The sequence below is a fragment of the Hypanus sabinus genome, chromosome 6 (assembly GCF_030144855.1).
Source record: "Hypanus sabinus isolate sHypSab1 chromosome 6, sHypSab1.hap1, whole genome shotgun sequence".
Lineage (NCBI taxonomy): Eukaryota > Metazoa > Chordata > Chondrichthyes > Myliobatiformes > Dasyatidae > Hypanus > Hypanus sabinus.
The window spans coordinates 26,082,319-26,100,817 of record NC_082711.1 but is presented as its reverse complement, the minus strand read 5'-3'; the positions used below and the strand labels follow the sequence as shown (position 1 = coordinate 26,100,817).

General features: G+C 38.5%; 1 protein-coding gene across 2 annotated transcripts in view; it reads right to left on the bottom strand.

The window, feature by feature from the left end:
* The window catches only part of rbm33a (RNA binding motif protein 33a), a 171,698-nt gene that overhangs the window by 16,012 nt on the left and 137,187 nt on the right, over nucleotides 1-18,499 (bottom strand). For both annotated transcript variants that reach the window (XM_059971859.1, XM_059971860.1), the window contains 2 exons: nucleotides 17,950-18,156; nucleotides 13,861-14,049 (listed from right to left, as the gene is read on the bottom strand). In XM_059971859.1, the coding sequence (XP_059827842.1) occupies nucleotides 13,861-14,049; nucleotides 17,950-18,156 (396 nt within the window). The remainder of the gene's footprint in view (nucleotides 1-13,860; nucleotides 14,050-17,949; nucleotides 18,157-18,499) is intronic.

The following is an 18,499-nucleotide window of genomic DNA, read 5'->3' as shown; positions in this document are numbered from 1 at the left end:
TTTTCCTTTCTTCCCCTTATTGACTGTTAAAGTTGAAACATCTGTAAATATACTTCCATTTTAATTTTATATTGGTGCAAGGTCTGTAATTTCCTGATGACTAATAACATGGGGTGCATGGGAGGGTAGCACCTCTAGATGGGTGGCTTGTCACACTCCTTGGAGTGGTTCGTCATCTATTGGTCCCTACCAACGCCCAGCTCTCACCTGTGGCTCCTCATAGCTGTTTGCATGCAACTGCAGTCACACCCTTGGCAACGGCTTCAAAAGGCTGGCTAAACCAAGTGAGGGTAGCCAACAGGTCTGAAACCCTCGGTGAGATAGGAATTTGCTCATCTCAGCATGCGAAGGCTGCTTCGGTGGATCAGGTGGAAGAATCCCTGGGGGTTCAATGGCTGAGAAGGTGTTGCAGCAGCGCATTGTGGAGTGTGTAGGGTGCAGCAGAGCACTTAAGACGCAGCCATCCAATGAAGCAAAGCAAGTTGCCAGACATAATGATTCTTCATGCCACTGGATCCTGACTTCTGAGGCCGAGAGAGTGCGATCGTCTCTGTGCAAGGCTTTTCCACTTTAATATCTTTCATGCACTGGTTACATTGTGCAAAAAAGGTTGTCTGGTGGCGCAGTGAGGTCAGCCCCGGGCTCGAGAACGGAGGTTCCCGAGTTCGATCCACTGACAGGCCGCCCCAAGCGTGCTCTCCATCCATGCTGGGTTGACATCGAGCTCGCAACTCGACCTCGTTAAAAAAAACACTGCCACCTTGCACAATGTAGTCTTCCTCGGACCACAAGAGACAACCATAATGATAACTTTGCACAGAGCAGCATTCAGCACAATTTTCATTCACTCATTGGAACACCACAACTTTCCTGTTTGGCTGAACCCAAATCATACCAATGCAATTTGGTTTTTAATAAATTTATGCCAGCTGTCTTATATTTCAAAGTTTCACTAACTTTATACCAATTTATCAATCCTCAACATGCTCTTTGGCCCAACACATCAGTGCCTTCCATGATGCTAGTCTAAACTGATCACATCTGGCTGCATGTGAATCACTTCACTTTTCTCCCCAGCCTATTGATGTGCCAATTCAAATGCCTCTTAAATGCTGCTATCCTGTTTCTTCACTTCTCCTGGCATCACATTCCCGGCACTTCCCATTGTGTAAAAAACCTGCCTTGTGAATCTCCCTTAAACTTACCATTCTCACCTTACACCTCTGCTTTCTATTTGACATTTCTACCCTGGGAATAACTTTACATGGTTAATACATGGTTCTAGGCAATTCCTCCTTAATATTAGCAGGAGCAAGGGTAGATTTCCTTCAGGTTGCCTTGACGCCTCTAACACTCCACAGAAACCAATGAGTTTATCCAACTGCTCCTTACAGCTAATACTCTCTTACTCAGGCAACATCCCAGGGAACCTCTGTTGCACCTCTCCAAAGGCTTCTTGTACATCCTTCTTGTAAAATAGTGACCAGAATTGCACACAATACTCCAAATGTGGCCTAACCAAAATTTTATACAGCTGTAATATGTATTTCCAACTTTTAGACTCAATGTCTTGACTAGTGAAGACAAGCATGCTGTACGCCTCCTTTACCAACCTGTCCACCAGTTGGCATAATCAGGGCCCTACAGATTTGCACCTCATGATTCCTCTGTACATTAATGCTCCCAAGGGTCTTGCCATTTACTATACATGTGTCTTTTGACCACTTTCATCACAATCCACAACTCCAATTATTTTCACGTTAGCTGGAAACTAACTGATCAAACCACCTATATTTGCATCCATATTGTTTAAAATTAGACGTCTTGGTACTGAACCATTCAAATCACCATTGGTCATAGACTTCCAGATACCAAACACCCACAGGTATGACTGTCTTCAATGAACAAGCCAATTTCAGATTTAAATTAGACAACAGGGTGACCCATTTGGGCACCCTTTGAGAGAAGGATAGTGCAGTCTGATCTAACCATAATGAACATTAAATTTTTCCTGAATGCTATTGGTATTGCTTTACTTTGGAAATTGAAGAATAAAAACCATTATTAAAGAAGAAAAACACGTAGCAAGGCAAATATAGCTCCTCCTCGTTTAACGAAGGACATTTCTGATGGCAACTTTTCTGGTTGATCTGCCTCTTTTGTGCTTCTTGTTGTCATTCTGGAGACGTGCAGTTCTTTCATGCACTGTCTCTTCATCTCGTCTGCTGTTTGTTTTTTATCTCTTATCTTGGAGACATGCATTTCTCAGCTCCTTTGTCTCTTCCTCTCTCCTCCTCCTGTGCCTGTTGTTGTCATTCTGGAGATGTGCATGCCTCTCCTCCTCTTCCTTTTTGCTGATCTTTTTTGTCCTAACTCTTTGATCCTAGAGTCTTGCGGCCCTGGCCTCATCTGATTCTTGTTCTCTCCCTCTCCTTGCCGCTTCCCGACGACGTTTGGCGTCCCCCCTTCTCTTTCCACGCGGCATAATTAGGCTGACCATATTTTTTTTACCCTAATGCTGGATGTAAGATACGAAGCAATAATACCTAAGAAAGCTAATTATTCTCGATGATGTGGTTGGCACTCTCCTAAATGGACGTGATATAGTCAGCGCTGTCCTTTGACTGCAGCAAAGGGTTTTATGGGTTTCTCGAACCACGTCATTACAGGTTATGGGATGTTATGTCATGCTTAAATTTAGAGACGCTCTGAAGTTCAGTTTTTGAATCTAGTGAGGACTTTTATAGATTGTGGGGACCATTTTTGAGTTATTTTCAAAACCTTTGATTTGTTGTAAAAGTACAGATGGTGGCTAAAAATGTTTTATTATATGATAAGGGAACCCCCCCCCCCCCCCGCACCGCCCATTTTTCTTGCTTTTTCCAACAGCTCTGACTTTGGTAGTGGGTTTAAATTTTTTTGTGTATACCAAGTTTTTTTATATTTCAATATTACAATTTAATTTTTATGAATATGGGTTTTGTGATTGTAACTGCATTTTTAATACAATGTATTTGGTACTTTTTTTTGACTTATAATATATATCTTCTTGTACTCTGTATTCCTTTATGCAGAAAGTAATAAAAATATTGAATTGAGAAGTATGTCATTACAATAAGATTTAATGATCTCTTATTGATGGGTGGCAGTTAAATCTGTCCCAATCCTGCACATGCTGATGGTGATATGTGACTGCTCGAAATAGAACTGCCCTGCCCTTTTGCTGCGGTTGGTGTCGCTGCTGAGGCTGGCTGTACGCATGCGTCATGGTGTCGCGTCCCGATTTCCATGATGGTAGATCAGCTCTCGGGTGAAAGCCAGCCTGTTGACTTTTGTGAATGAGCAATTTTATACGAATATATAACCCTGAACTTTGCCTGCATTCTGTAAGTTAGTGCATTTTAAGTCGATTTAGCCAAAAAAAGTACCGCTGTAATGCAAGTTTGCACTAATTGGAGGTCACAAACAGACAAAACAGAGCATGAGAGTTTTAGTAGTATATAGATTACCAATTCATCATGGATCCCATGTGACTTAATCATTTGGACTAGCCTACCACAAAAGACCTTGTCAAATGCTTTATTAAATTCCATACAGACTGTCTACCATTTGTGAGTAAAATGAAAGAGCATAATTTTAAAATGATTGGAAAGTACAGGGGTGTGTCAGAGGTAAGGAAACTATAGAGGTGTGCCAAGGGCAAGTTTTTTTCTTTACAAAGAATGGTGGGTGCCCTGAATGTGTTGCCATGGATAGATATATTAGGGACATTTAAGAGACTTTTAGGTAGGCACATGGATGATAGAAAAATGGAGGGCTATTAGGAGGGAATGGCTAGATTGATCTTAGAATAGGTTAAAAAGTCAGCAGAACATTTTGAGCTGAAGGGCCTGTAACGTGCTGTAATGTTCTATACTCATTCATTAATCATCTTTGTCATTTCCCAAAAACTTAGTTGAATTTGCGAGACATAACCTCCCCTCAACAAAGCCACTTTGATCATTTTTAACAAGTCCATGCGTTTCCAATGCAACTAAATCCTATCCCTCAGAATCTCTTCTAACCACTTATGCAAGGCTCACTGATATAATTTTGTGGAATATCTATTATGGCTCTTCTTAAAAAGTAGATACAGGCAGTCCCCAGGTTACGTAAGAGTTCCGTTCCTGAGTCCGTCTTTAAGTCGGATTTGTACGTAAGTCGGAACAAGTACATCCGGTATTATTTAGCGTCAGTTCGTCAAACATTTGTCTTAGTATATAGTATATATTTTACCTTTTTATGCATATAAAACACTTAAGAAATGTATGTATTCCAATAATTAAACCACTGCGTTGCTTAGTAATAATTGTAGCTTTCATCAGGGCAGGGCATTTCACATGCTCCATTGTTCTCACTTTATCCATTATCCTTTAAAATTGTTCCGATAGTTGACCAACTATAGCCTAAAGCTTTTCCAATGACCGATGGCGTTTCACTTCTTTCCAAACGCTTTATTATTTCCACTCAATTGCGATCGCTTCCCATCAATGGAACTGAAACACTGTGGGCGGCGGGTACCGACCTACACTCGATCCTAAGGACCTCTGCACCCCGTCAACAGAACAGAAACATGCCAGCGGCGGGTCCTGACCTCTGCCAGCTCCAGAGGTCCGCTGGGTCCTAAGGACCACCACACTGATACAGGTTAAATAGGACAAGTGGTGGCTGTGCTGGATTTGGGTATTTGATCCTCCACAATATTCCACGTGGGTATTTAAACTGGAGGTGGCAGTGTTTTTTTTTACAAGGTCAAGTTGCGAGCTCGACATCAACCTGGCACAGATGGTATGGGAGTCACTGGATTAACATCAACCCAGCACGCGAGCTTACAAAGAAAATTTTAAGCCGAATACAAAGTTAAACACGGGGACTACCTGTAAACAATGGCTATTCTCCAGTTCTCTGGCATCTCACCTGTGGGTTAAGAGGATAAACAGATCTAAGACTATACCCCATCATTCTCCTTCCTTAGTTCCTTCAATATCCTGGGATAGATCTCATGAGACTTTGTGGATTTACCCACCTTAATGCTTTTCAAGATACCCTTCTCCTTCTTCATACCAACATGGCCTACAATATCAACATACCCCACCTTAATCTCATCATCCACTGCATTCTCCTTGCGGAACATCGATGCAAAATACCTACTTCCTCTAGCTCCACGGAAAAACACTCTCCCTTGTCCTTGAGTGGAGAAAATATGCTAGGATTCTCTTTAATCCTACTTGCTAAGGACATTTCATGGCCCCTTTCCATCCCCTGAATTTCTTGTTTAAGTTATTTCCTACCTCCTCAAGGGCCTTATCTGATTTCAGCTGCTGAAAACTTGTCTACTCTTCCTTTTGCTTTAAAGTAACCTACTTAACTGCCTTTTATTTTATTGGCTTTTTTCCAGATCAATTAAACAATTTTCATTTTAAAAAATGGAAATTGCTGTCAGAGAATTTCCAGTTTCTTTCATTAAACTGGAATGCACTAATCATAATAAAATGGTTGGAACTCAGTTCAACGCCTAATATGAGAAAAGATCATTTTAGATACAAAGGACATTACCAAGAGGTAAACAATCTCAGGGTGATATTCGTAGGCTAGGAGAGATGTGGAATTTTGATGTTGGAAACATACTGCAGTTTATTTCAGGTACCCAAATGGAGTAAATTACCACTTTAAAAAAAAACAATGTGTTAAATACCTTGGGAAATGTATATAAATCTTAAAAATTAGGGCGGACACACAAAAATCATTGGATTCCAGATTATATAAATTAGGAAATACAGTACAAAAGCAAATAGGTACTATTCACACATATTTAAATCAGTTAGATTACAGTTATAACAAGGAAGCTGATTTTTAGTGGTTCCTCTTAAGCAGAATCAAGGCCAACAAGAAATCAATCTATTGATTAACAAAGAATGAGAGCCAGCACTGGGGGAGGCCAAAGGAATTGAGGTCTTTCTCATCTGAGGTAAAGTACATTGAAAATTGAGGAGTTTTGATGTGATACTCTGGGAGAAACCAAGCAATTAAAGGCCATTGATTTATTGCCAAAAATACCTGGGCCATGTCTGAAGGAGCTGGAGGTTTCTGCTATCCTGACAAACATTTATTCCTCAACTAATACTACCAAAGCAGACAAGTGCATGCAAAGTGGCTTCTGCTCTTCCCTAATACCTCGGATGCACTTAGGAATGTTCATAAAAGTGACTCCGTTTTTCTTCATTACAGACACACTCAGTGGCCACAGTATTAGGTACAGGAGTGAAACCTGGTGTGGTCTTATGTTGCTGTAGCCCATTGACTTCAAGGTTTGACGTGTTATGTGTTCAGAGACGCTCTTCTGCACATCACTCTTGTAACACATGGCTATTGAGTTACTGTCACATTCCTGTCAGCTTGAACCAGTCTGGCGATTTTCCTCTGAGCCATCTCATTACCTAGGTGTCTTCACCCACAGGACTGCCAGTCACTGTATTTTTTTTTTGTTTTTCACACTATTCTCTGTAAGATCCCAAGAGATCAGCAATTTCTGAGATACTCAAACTACCCCGATCTGACACCAACAATCATTCCACAGTCAAAGTTATTTAGATCTCATTTCTTCCCCATTCAGATGTTTTGGTCTGAACAACAACTGAACCACTTGACCATATCTGCAAGCTTAATGCTTTGAGGTGCTGCCACATGATTGGTTGATTTCCATCAAAAGCAGGTGTACAGGTGTACCTAATAAAGTGGATACCAAGTATTTTTATTCTAGTAAGGTATACAAGCTAAGTGATGTAATATATCACCCAGCAAGATGTGAGAATTATGAAAGATTTTGTTAGGATTAATAGAAACAGCACATTTCTAGATGGAGACCAGTAATGAGGTGTCAAATGTTTAGAAAGAATCATACAGGAGTAAGAATTTCTACCTGGAGAAACAGATGCAGGAACAAAAATAGCTGAGATTTGCAAACATAACTCTGCAAATAATTAAAGCATTACAAAGGCAAGAGGGGACAAATATCTGAAGATGCTCAGCTATTGAAAGAGCACAGGCAGTGGAATTAACTTGCCCCTATTGAAAACAGAACTCACTGTAAAAATTTAGCCCATAAACTATTGAAAATAATTTGATTAAGCCCTGCTTTTCCCAGTGTATATTAATCTTGAAACTCGGATTATTTTCCCAATAATTTCCCTACAGCTGATGTTAGATTCATCAGTTTAAAATTACCTGCATACCCCTGCTGCTCTTCTTGAATAAAAATACCACATTTGATGTCCTACACTCAACTGGTTCCTTGTCTGTTGCCAACAAAGATTTAAAACTCACTTTTAGAGCCTCAGCAAACCCTTCCCTTGTCCTCCATAGGAATTAGGGAATATATCACCAGGACCTGGGAATCTGTTAATATTTAAACTGAGTAAGGCATTTAATAACAAGTTCATGATTAAGTACATGGTATTAATCATTCCAAAAATGCATCATTTTAGATTTTTCAGGAATAAATTCTAAATGCTATTCTCTGCCCATATTATCAATAGGTATCATTCTGTTGCTGAAAAACATTAATAGCTTATTTTAAAAATATCAAATTAACAAAACAGGATCACCCTTAAAACATGCTAACACCCATCTCCCCAAGGACAGACTAATCCTGTCCTTCAACATATTTTTCCAATATTTTATCTACAACTGAAGCTAGACTTGAAAGTCCAGACAACTTCTCCTTGCAACTATGATTTGATAATCTGTCATTATCCTTCAATTGTACAGTGGTCTACCTCTGGTATATGTAATGTTTTCTGCAGTTTTAGCCTAATTCATTTGTTCCTCTATTCTTCAGAACTGCTACAGAGACCAAATAAGTCCAACTCCAGTCTTGTCTATCTTTTGGCGTGGGTAAAGTTGTCCAGTACTGGCAACATCCTTGAAATCTTACTCCAAGGGCTCTAGATATTGTAACTATAGCTGTAAATACAGGCAGCATGGAGTAAATGAGGTGCTCGAGGAATATAAGGAATGTAAGAAGAATCTTAAGAAAGAAATTAGAAAAGCTAAAAGATACGAGGTTGCTTTGGCAAGTAAGGTGAAAATAAATCCAAAGGGTTTCTACAGTTATATTAATAGCAAAAGGATAGTGAGGGATAAAATTGGTCCCTTAGAGAATCAGAGTGGACAGCTATGTGTAGAGCCAAAAGAGATGGGGGAGATTTTGAATAATCTCTTTTCTTCGGTATTCACTAAGGAGAAGGATATTGAATTGTGTAAGGTAAAGAAAACAAGTAGGGAAGTTATGGAAACTATGATAATTAAAGAGGAGGAAGTACTGGCGCTTTTAAGGAATATAAAAGTGGATAAATCTCTGGGTCCTGACAGGATATTCCCTAGGACCTTGAGGGAAGTTAGTGTAAAAATAGCAGGGGCTCTGACAGAAATATTTCAAATGTCATTAGAAATGGGGATGGTGCCAGAGGATTGGCATATTGCTCATGTGGTTCCATTGTTTAAAAAGGGTTCTAAGAGTAAACCTAGTAATTATAGGCCTGTCAGTTTGATGTCAGTGGTGGGTAAATTCATGGGAAATATTCTTAGAGATGGTATATATAATTATCTGGATAGACAGGGTCTGATTAGGAACAGTCAACATGGATTTGTGTGTGGGAGGTCATGTGTGACATTTTCTTAGTGAATTTTTTGAAGAGGTTACAAGGGAAGTTGACGAGGGTAAAGCAGTGGATGTTGTCTATATGGACTTCAGGAAGGCCTTTGACAAGGTTCCGCATGGAAGGTTAGTTAGGAAGGTTCAATCATTAGGTATAAATATTGTAGTAGTAAAATGGATTCAAAAGTGGCTGGATGGGAGATGCCAGAGAGTAGTGTTTGTCAGGTTGGAGGCCAGTGACTAGTGGTGTGCCTCAAGGATCTGTACTGGGTCCAATGTTGTTTGTCATATACATTAATGATCTGGATGATGGGGTGGTAGATTGGATTAGTAAGTATACAGATGATACTAAGGTAGGTAGGTTATCAAAGCTTGCAGAGAGATTTAGGCCAGTTAGAAGAGTGGGCTGAATGATGGCAGATGGAGTTTAATGTTGATAAGTGTGAGGTGCTACATTTTGGTAGGAATAATCCAAACAGGACATACATGGTAAATGGTAGGGCATTGAAGAATGCAGCAGAACAGAGTGATCTAGGAATAATGGTGCATAGTTCCCTGAAGGAGAAATCTCATGTGGATAGGAGTTGGGATGTAATGTTAAAATTGTACAAGGCATTGGTAAGGCTGAAATTGGAGTATTGTGTACAGTTCTGATCACCGAATTATAGGGCAGATGTCAACAAAATAGAGAGAGTACAGAGAAGATTTACTAGAATGTTACCTGGATTTCAGCACCTAAGTTACAGAGAAAGGTTGAATAAGTTAGGTCTTTATTCATTGGAGCATAGAAGGTTGAGGGGGGAGTGGATAGAGGTATTTAAAATTGTGAGGGGGATAGATAGAGTTGATGTAGATAGGCTTTTTCCATTGAGAGTAGGGGAGATTCAAACAAGAGGACTTGAGTTGAGAGTTAGGGGGCAAAAGGTTAAGGGTAACACAAGGGGGAATTCCTTTACTCAGAGAGTGGTAGCTGTGTGGAACGAGCTTCCAGTAGAAGTGGTAGAGGTAGGTTCGGTATTGTCATTTAAAGTAAAATTGGATGGGTATATGGACAGGAAAGGAATGAAGGGTTATGGGCTGAGTGAGGGCCAGTGGGACTAGGTGAGAGTAAGCGTTCAGCACCGACTAGAAGGGCCAAGATGGCCTGTTTCAGTGCTGTAATTGTTATACGGTTTATTTCCAGTAACATCAAGATGTAATTTAGCAAGTTTTTGTTCAATTTGTTCATACTCTCTTTGCTTTTATTTACAATGCCATGGTTAATAAAGTATCCATGTGCTTATCTTTAAACTTATCCTATTCCCTTTGCAGTTCAGTAGGGATGCACCCCTCAGTTTCTATTCAATTTTGAATGGTCTTTGTAGTTGTACATTTGAATGAGTAAGGGAAAAATGGGCTAATGACATATAATGTCAGAAAATATTCTTCAGTAAGAGGAATCAAAAGGCAGATTATCTAAATGGAGAAAAAGCAGTGGGATTGTGGTGTTCTGGTGAATGAATCACAAAGTTGACAGGTTCAACAAGTAGTTCAGAAGGCAAACTGCATTTTGGCCTTAGTTGCGAAGAGATTGGACTTCAAGGATAGGGAGCTTTTTTACTTTCTGCAGTATGCTTGCAAAGCCACGTTTGAAATAATAAATACTTAAAAAAGGAGGGAGTAGCTTTGGAGACTGCCCAAAGGAGAAGTTTGCCATACAAGAGAGGGGCTAGATAGCTTGGGACTGCACTCCTTTGAACTTAGAAGGATTAGGGTGACATAGTTTAACCTTAAGTGCAAAATAGAATGCAAAAGACAGACTACAAGCCTTGTATGGCCAATAAAGGCCACTCTTTAACAGCACCAAGTGTAGTGTAAATGATGGTGACAATTACATTTATTAAGCATGCAAAATTAATACAAAAAAAGATAATTGAATCTGGAATAAATGAACACACTAAAATCACACAGAAAGAAATGACACTAAATGGAACACTCAAAATCACAAAGCCCTTAGTCATATTTGTTTTTGTGGTTCAATCAAGAATGGCTTTCTGTTCTTGCAACTAATATCTGTTGAATTCAGAATTGGTGTATTTGTCAGAAGCAATCTAACTAAGAAGCTTAAGTATGAACATAGAAATCTACAGCACACTACAAGCCCTTTGGCCCATAGTGTTGTGCCAACCATGAAACCTACTCTAAAAGATGCCTAGAATTTCCCTACTTCATAGCCCTCTACTTTTCTAAGCTCCATGTACCTATCTAAGGGTCTGTTAAAAGACCATATTGTATCCACCTCTACCATCATCGCTGGCAATGCATTCCAGACACCCTCTCTGTGTGAAAATCTTACCTCTGACATTCCCCCAAACTACTTCCACGCACCATTTTATTAGCTATTTCAGCCCTGAGAAAAAGCCTCTGGCTATCCACATGATCAATGCCTCCCATAGTTGAATGACAATTGCACTTGATGAAGTTGCGTCTGTAAGGAGAGAAATAGCGTTCGTGTTCTATATCCTCTCGAATCAAGTGACCAAGGGTCTAATGGCAGCAAATCACATACAAAGTAATGTGAAAACATTACTAGAACAATAACAAGTAACACTGATATACAAGCTAGGAATATTTAAGCCAGGAATAATATGATTCTGCTATACAGACCAATATTCTGTTTGAATTGTCAGAAGTCCAATGTGGTTATCACAGGAGAGCCCAACCTTAAACATTGGACATTTACAAAATGGGGAAGATAGCAGCATCTGTTAATCATAAGTTAGAACAATTTGATTCATACTGGGAAAAATGGTTTAACTACGTAACACCTCATAGACCTGATTTTATTCCCACAAATGAATGAATATGTTGTGTGAAAAAAAAATCACTCCCTACTTGTACATAGTTTTCTCCTTTTGCTTGATCTTTCTTTCCTCTCTTTTCTATAAGTATACACCTCAGATAAATATTATGTGGAGATTTGTAGCAAATATGAATATATGATACATGTACAGTATCTGAAATACATCTTATGGAAATGTTTGTTTGATGATGAATTTCAATAAAAAAATAAATTACAAAAATAGAGAATAACAATGTTTCTCCTGCCTTTGCAATTCTCTCTAAACTAAGTGTGATTCTGGAATATAATTTTCAAGACAATTGCCCACAGCTACTTCAATCAGAATTGCAAAATTTGCATGGCACAAATGTACTTATGCTTTGTACAGGCTCCCTAATACACTTGCTTCGAGATTTCTAAGCACATCCAATCAACAGAAATTGGTTCATGAGATTTTCAGTTTGCAACTTAAAATATTAGGAGCAATGAAGCTGTTCATATATCCAAAATTGTCAGTCTGTAACACACAGATTCAGCAATTTCTTTTTTTTAAACATTCTACTAAATAGTTCCCAAATTTTCTCTGCAGAGAAATGGTATTTGTATCGAACAATCACGAGGGGAAATCGGGTTCAAATAAAATCTTGCAGAGAGAAATAATCAACTGAAATTTCTACCTTTTCAGCTTTTCATGAATTCATCTGAAAATGGTTGGCAGAAATGGATGGAAATTGATCCCTGGAGAATCCATTTAATTTGTTCGCTCAAGTTTCACTTGAAGGACTTGACCCACAATGACAGGGATAACAGGACTAATTCAAAGCCCACCAATGATACGAATGCATTTGGAAAGTCAAACATTCCTGCTCTCAGAGATACTGCCAATTGTTTTTAAATGAATTAGCCAATTTCTTAATTTAGTCTGAATATGCAATAATACTGGCATTTTTAATTATTCACAATATTTGAAATTATTTAAAGACTTTTTTTAAAAAAAATTGCGGATGATGTAAATTTGAAAAGCAGATACAGAGTAGCAATTAGTACTTCAGGGCTGTGACATCTCTTAACTAACTCTCTTTCCATAGATGCTGACTGACCTGCAGAGGGTTCTCAGAATTTTGTTTATATTTTGCATTTATTTGAAATTTGTCATAATTTGAACTCATAACATCATTGTTTTCAACAACATTCTTTGGCTCTGATTCATCTCACAGGAGACTGAAATGGTAAGTCTCTCTAAAGCTATTACCATAACTGCCAAAGACTTTTATTTCAAGTTTCCAGCATCTGCAGTATTTTCTATTTATACTGATACGCTGCAATAATACATTCAAAATAATAATTCAAAAATATTTGCTGATTAGGGGCAAAACAATATGCATTAATATGCAAAGTCTTGCAATTTGACAAGGTTGATAAAAACGTGAACAAAATAATGCCACCAGAGTTGGTAAAAGAGATATAATTTGCTACTGACAACTTAACTGAAATCAAAGATGATCAGTAACAACCTAATGAAATGAAGGTGCAAGGTAGGCAAGGTCAAAGTAGAGCTGGGAAAGGTGTCAAGTTTTACCACTTCTGAGCTAAGCCTGTAAGTAAAGTTCCTCCCTACACCTTGCTTGGCACATTAGCGGCAACTTTACCATAGCCTTAGCATTTGTCTGTTTTACGAGGCTGAGCTGCTACCTCGACACTCAACCCAGCACAGATAGGAAGTGTGTAAAGAGCCGGCTGGATACCACTGCACTACCAGCACATGTAGTTAATGGATGACAAAAGCATTTGATAATGTTAACAGATTTATTGCATGTACAAATGTAAAGATTTACCTTATCATTAAAAAGCAATATATTTTCCAAGCACAACATTAAAAAAAACTACCCAAATCACCTTTTAACATGAAAAGGCGGTCAAGGGCAAAGAGTCCTAACACAAATGAGATGGAAGATGGTGTTTAAACTCAAAGTAAATTATTGAGCTGGATTTGGGTGATGCACAGCAATCTACATCCAAATCCAGACACTTCTGTCAATGAGGGTGACAAGCTAAGACAAGCTGCTGCCATCTGTGCATTAGAAAAAGTGCAATCCATGTAAAAAGCTGTATGCTAATACATGTCCTGCATATCATGAAATACACCAGAAGCTGTAATTTAGAGTCACCACACATTATCACATTCTTAATATTATTTAATCCAACATGGTAATATGCACTAACAATAAAATTCTGATGAACTTTACATAAATATTAGGTGCCTAGATTAAAATGAATTAAAACAGGTTTTAAAAAGTCTTACAATAATCTGTGTGTTAAAAAATGCATGCAAGAGGTCACTTACTTGAATAGGTCCAACTGACATCAGCAGGTTTTTCAACTGGATTTCAGTGGTTGAAGAAGAAAGCCCTTCAACTGACACCACACATGGTTGAGGTCTGCATTCCACCACTCGCAAATTCTGTTTATGTTGCATCATGCGTCCTCGGCCCATCTGGCCTGGTAATGCTATGCCGCGCCCCTGCATAATGACCTGTAGAGAACACAACACTCAGCCAATTTATTTTGTCCTTGGGGTGTCAGCTTGTGGCTCAAAACTTTCTATGGGTCATACAATGACTTCACAACAATACGGTGTGACCCTACAGTTTAAGGCAAGGTTACATCTTTAAAACTGTTGTGTTTTATATTTACCTAGTAAATATGAGCCCTAAAATCTTGCAGCAAGTTAATTACTTTTAACCTGAAGCAATATTATAACTGGAAAGATATAATTTATATGCGCATGAATGTGCCAACCTTATCCTGCCTGGTTATATATGCCTCCAGACCCACAGCATGTCGTTGACTTTAAACTGCCCCTGAAATCGCCCAGCAAACTGTCCGGTTGTAGCAAACTGCTAATTCAAAGCACAAGAATAAAAAGGCAACAGGATTGCTGGAGACTGCTGGTACCTCTTCAGTTGGGTGACTAGTGTGCTCCAAGTATAATTTTATTTACTTTAATATTTCCCCCCCACTTTCTAACAAATTACCTCAAAATTCTAAAAGCCTCATGGACTTGCTGTGTCCTTGCATGATCTTTTTTGTCATCGGAATAAGGCACACATAAGGGATGGAGATTGAAGAATTTTGACAGTTGGATAATTGAAGTAGTCCATTGACTAATGTGGGTGCTGGATATTATAAGGGTGACCCTGCAACGTTGACTAGTTGAGTTAAAAAGTCAGACAGTTATATAGACCAGAAGCAGTCCCTTCGGGCTAACTCCTCCAGCTGTCCAAGGTGCCTTGCTGAGCTAACTTAATTTTCCTGCATTTGGCCCACATCCCTCTAAAACCTGACAATTCCTTGAGAACCTGTCCAAAGGTATTTTAAGCATTATGACTGTACCTGCATTTACTACTTCTTCTGGCAGCTTATTCCATACAATACCCATGATGGAAAAACTGGCCCTCGAGTAATACTTGAATTAGCACACTCTTCCCCAAAAAAAAAATCGGATTGATGGATTGATAGTTTTTAAAATTTCCGTAACGAATTTTGTAGCTAGTGTTTATAAAATTCACAGTCAATGAATTTTCCAAGTGAACATAAGTCTCAAGACCAAAGAGAATTTCTTACATAGATCTGAGAGCCAAAAATTATCCTTTAATGATCAACGGGATTAATGAAACAAGTGTAGCTAGATAACGGAAAAGCCAATCACCTCACATTGCTTTACCTAGTCTTACACCATTCCAACTTCACTGGGTTTTTCTACAAGAGAATATTATCAATGAATCATCAATTTGAAGTCAGCAGTTATCTGCAAAGAAAGCCCAGCAGAACCATCTCAGGCAATCTGGGATAGAATTGTTGCAACCTTCCTACTGCCAATGAACAGAAATCAACTACAGAGCAATTAATGGCACAATGCACAATCAGCCAAAGCCCCACTGAATCCAGGTCCAATGAAAACTCAGACATTCCTCAACCCTTTAGTAAAAGTCCCGAAAAGCAGGATATGAATAACATTCAGGCCTTAGCCTCAAATTTCTAATTATTAAGTTAAAATGTCAGCTGAAATCAAAGTACATTCCTTAAGATTTTCTCAGCAAGGTGAAGTTTGGTATGCTTAAAAAGTGCTCTGCAGGAGAATAATAATTAATATAGAAGGTTATCAAGATATGGATTTGATTATAAGTTGTTACATACTCGTGACATGACAGTGGTATTCTTGTCACGTGACTGGGGTTGAAGCTATACTGGACTTGAGGTAATGGTCTTGTGATGGTGGAGTGATGTCATTTTCCCGCCAGTAGAGATCATGTGACAGGTTTTTTTTTACAGGTTATAAAAGGAAGACCCCACCCTGTGAGGAGGGGCAGTTTGTGGCTGGATTTGCCAAGTTGACCATGCCACTGCGTGATTTAATGTGATGATGCAGTTTAGTTGAAAGATGAAGTTTTATCTAATGCCTAAAGTTTAAAAGGTCATTGCCAGCAGGTTCTTTACAATACTGCTAGTGGAGAAATCAGTGGAGAGTGAAGATCGGAGTTCAGGAGTTAAAGATCGAGGAGAATCTATTTCGACGGTGAAAAAGGTTCGACCTTGTTTAATCTTTATTCGAAAGAAATTCGTTGACTGTTCTCGTTGTTAATCTCTGCGGGATAGCAGAAGATTGAGGACAGTGTGATAAAGGAAAGGTCAGTGCCTTTAAACCGTTTTGTTTCGTTTCGTAAATTCTTCGTGGGAAAAGTTCGACATTGGGGGATCGAAGCAAAACGACGTGAAAGCGAATTTAAATCGTCTTAAAAGGTCTCTCCCTTAAATGGACTGTGAGCATTTCGGACTTTTGGCAATTCGAACTTTTTACTACTTTAAAGAACTGTTTTTGCAACATCACTTTAAGAACTGTTTAAGCTACCGCACAGCAGCTGATTTCCGGTTACGTTAGTGTTTGTTTACTTTTGGGGGTTTGTTTTCAGTGTTTAATAAACGTGTTGTTTGTTATAAATACCGTTGCCGACCTCATATATTTATTGTTGCCTGAATACGTAACAAAGTGAGCATCAGGATAAATGGTAAGAAATACATCGTAGACTTCAGCAGTTGGGAGGGGGAGAGGAAGGGCGAGAGGGAGAGATTTGGAGCTTAGAAGCCTGTAACAATGCTTAAGCTTAAGCCCAAGCCCAAATGTCCTGAGGAATAAAAGTAATTGAAGATGGATTTAATTTAAAATATTACTTAATCAGACAGAAATTTCAGTTCATGACAGAATTAGTGCAATTTACAGAATATTGTCTGGATTTTACTCTTGGTTGTAAGTTCCTGATATGATATTTTGACTTACAGCCACAATATTACTCAATTTGACAAATACTAGAAGTTAGCTAATACAGTAGCATAGTGGTTACAGAATTATAGATACAACTCAATTGTCAAGTTCAAATTTCACCAAATCACATTCTTTGAATTATATTTAATAATAATCTTGTTAAATTTGAAATTGGTATCATATAAAATGACAATGAAAGCTACTGAAATGCTAGAAGTCGTGAATAGTAACTATTATTCCTTTTGCCCCAAGCTTGCTTTGCACATCAACAGAAGAGCTTAGAGCTCCTCACTATCATAGTCCATGCAAAGAGCTTTGTAAGCAACTTAAATGCTGCCACTGCTGTAATGGCAAGATCCCATGGCACTATTGAATAAACAAAAGAATTATCCCAGCAAACATTCACCCCTCAAACCAATCTCAGTAAAATTGGTTAGCTTGATGTTTACATGTCATTTTTATTGAGACTTCTTTGAACAAATTAGCTGGTGTGTGACCAGTCAAGCAGATGAATTTCAATAGGGGTCATTTTCAATGCCAACTTCAAGAATACTCACCTGCTGCGCAACCCAACTTCAACAAAGTGAAAAATTAACATATGCCATTCAGATTATAGTGATAGTGTCAGGTTAGAAGAGCACATAGTTGAGTATTACCCCATTTTATTTAGTCATTTCTTCCCCTTAAACACATTAGTGGCCTCCAAAGGGAAAGAACAAATATTTCAATAATTGAGCAGTTTCTCAAATGGCATGATTTTAGCATCACCATTGTCAATTATGACACTGTTTCTAAATGATAACATTGTTACAGCATCTGTTAATAAGGAAACTCTACATTATGCTATTTTCATACAAGTAAAGAAATTGGTAAGACTGTTAAAATCTGCTATGTTCTGTATGTATAAAATGGATCAACTTCCCAGATGAGGAGAAAAAGTTGAAACATGATATCAAATTTATCTCCTAATAAAATGTATTCAAAAGCATTGCAATAATTTGAAATAATTAGCCAATTACTTCCTTTTTGGCTCAGGACATTTTAACACTTTGAATATTTATTTGTCATCAAAACACTAGGCAGCTCCAGTATGTGAAAAGTGCACATGCTTACCCTGTTCTGTTGACTGGATATATTTTTTGCCATTCCTAACAAATGTGGTACAGATTGCTGCCGCTGTTGCTGTGGTCTTTGCTGTTGCTGTTGCACTCCTTTTGTCAATGTGACCTTCCGAACGGTCTGTTGTTTCTGGAGTTGCTGCTGGTGCTGCCGCTGAGGCTGGACCTCAAGATGAGAGAAGCCAGTGTTCTCGCTCCCCTGCTGCAAGAACACAGCATCATGCTGCTCAGTGTCTTCACTCAACATAAAACCTTTTACCACTCACCATGTGCTAAATGCAGTATGACCTTGCAAAATCTGAAGAAATAAACAAATATATCACACTGAGGTGATATATTTGTCTCACTAATAAAAAAAAGTGGTATTTAAGTCTTTTGCAAGACAAAAGCAGGAGATTTCATAGAAAAAGTTCAGCAATCATTAGAAAATTGCTTTAATATCTACAAGAATAGTGGCTGAACACCTACCGTCACAAATTTTAAAACATGGAGATGAATCACTTAGGAATTTTTGATATTATTGTCACTGCTGAATTTCATCAAGG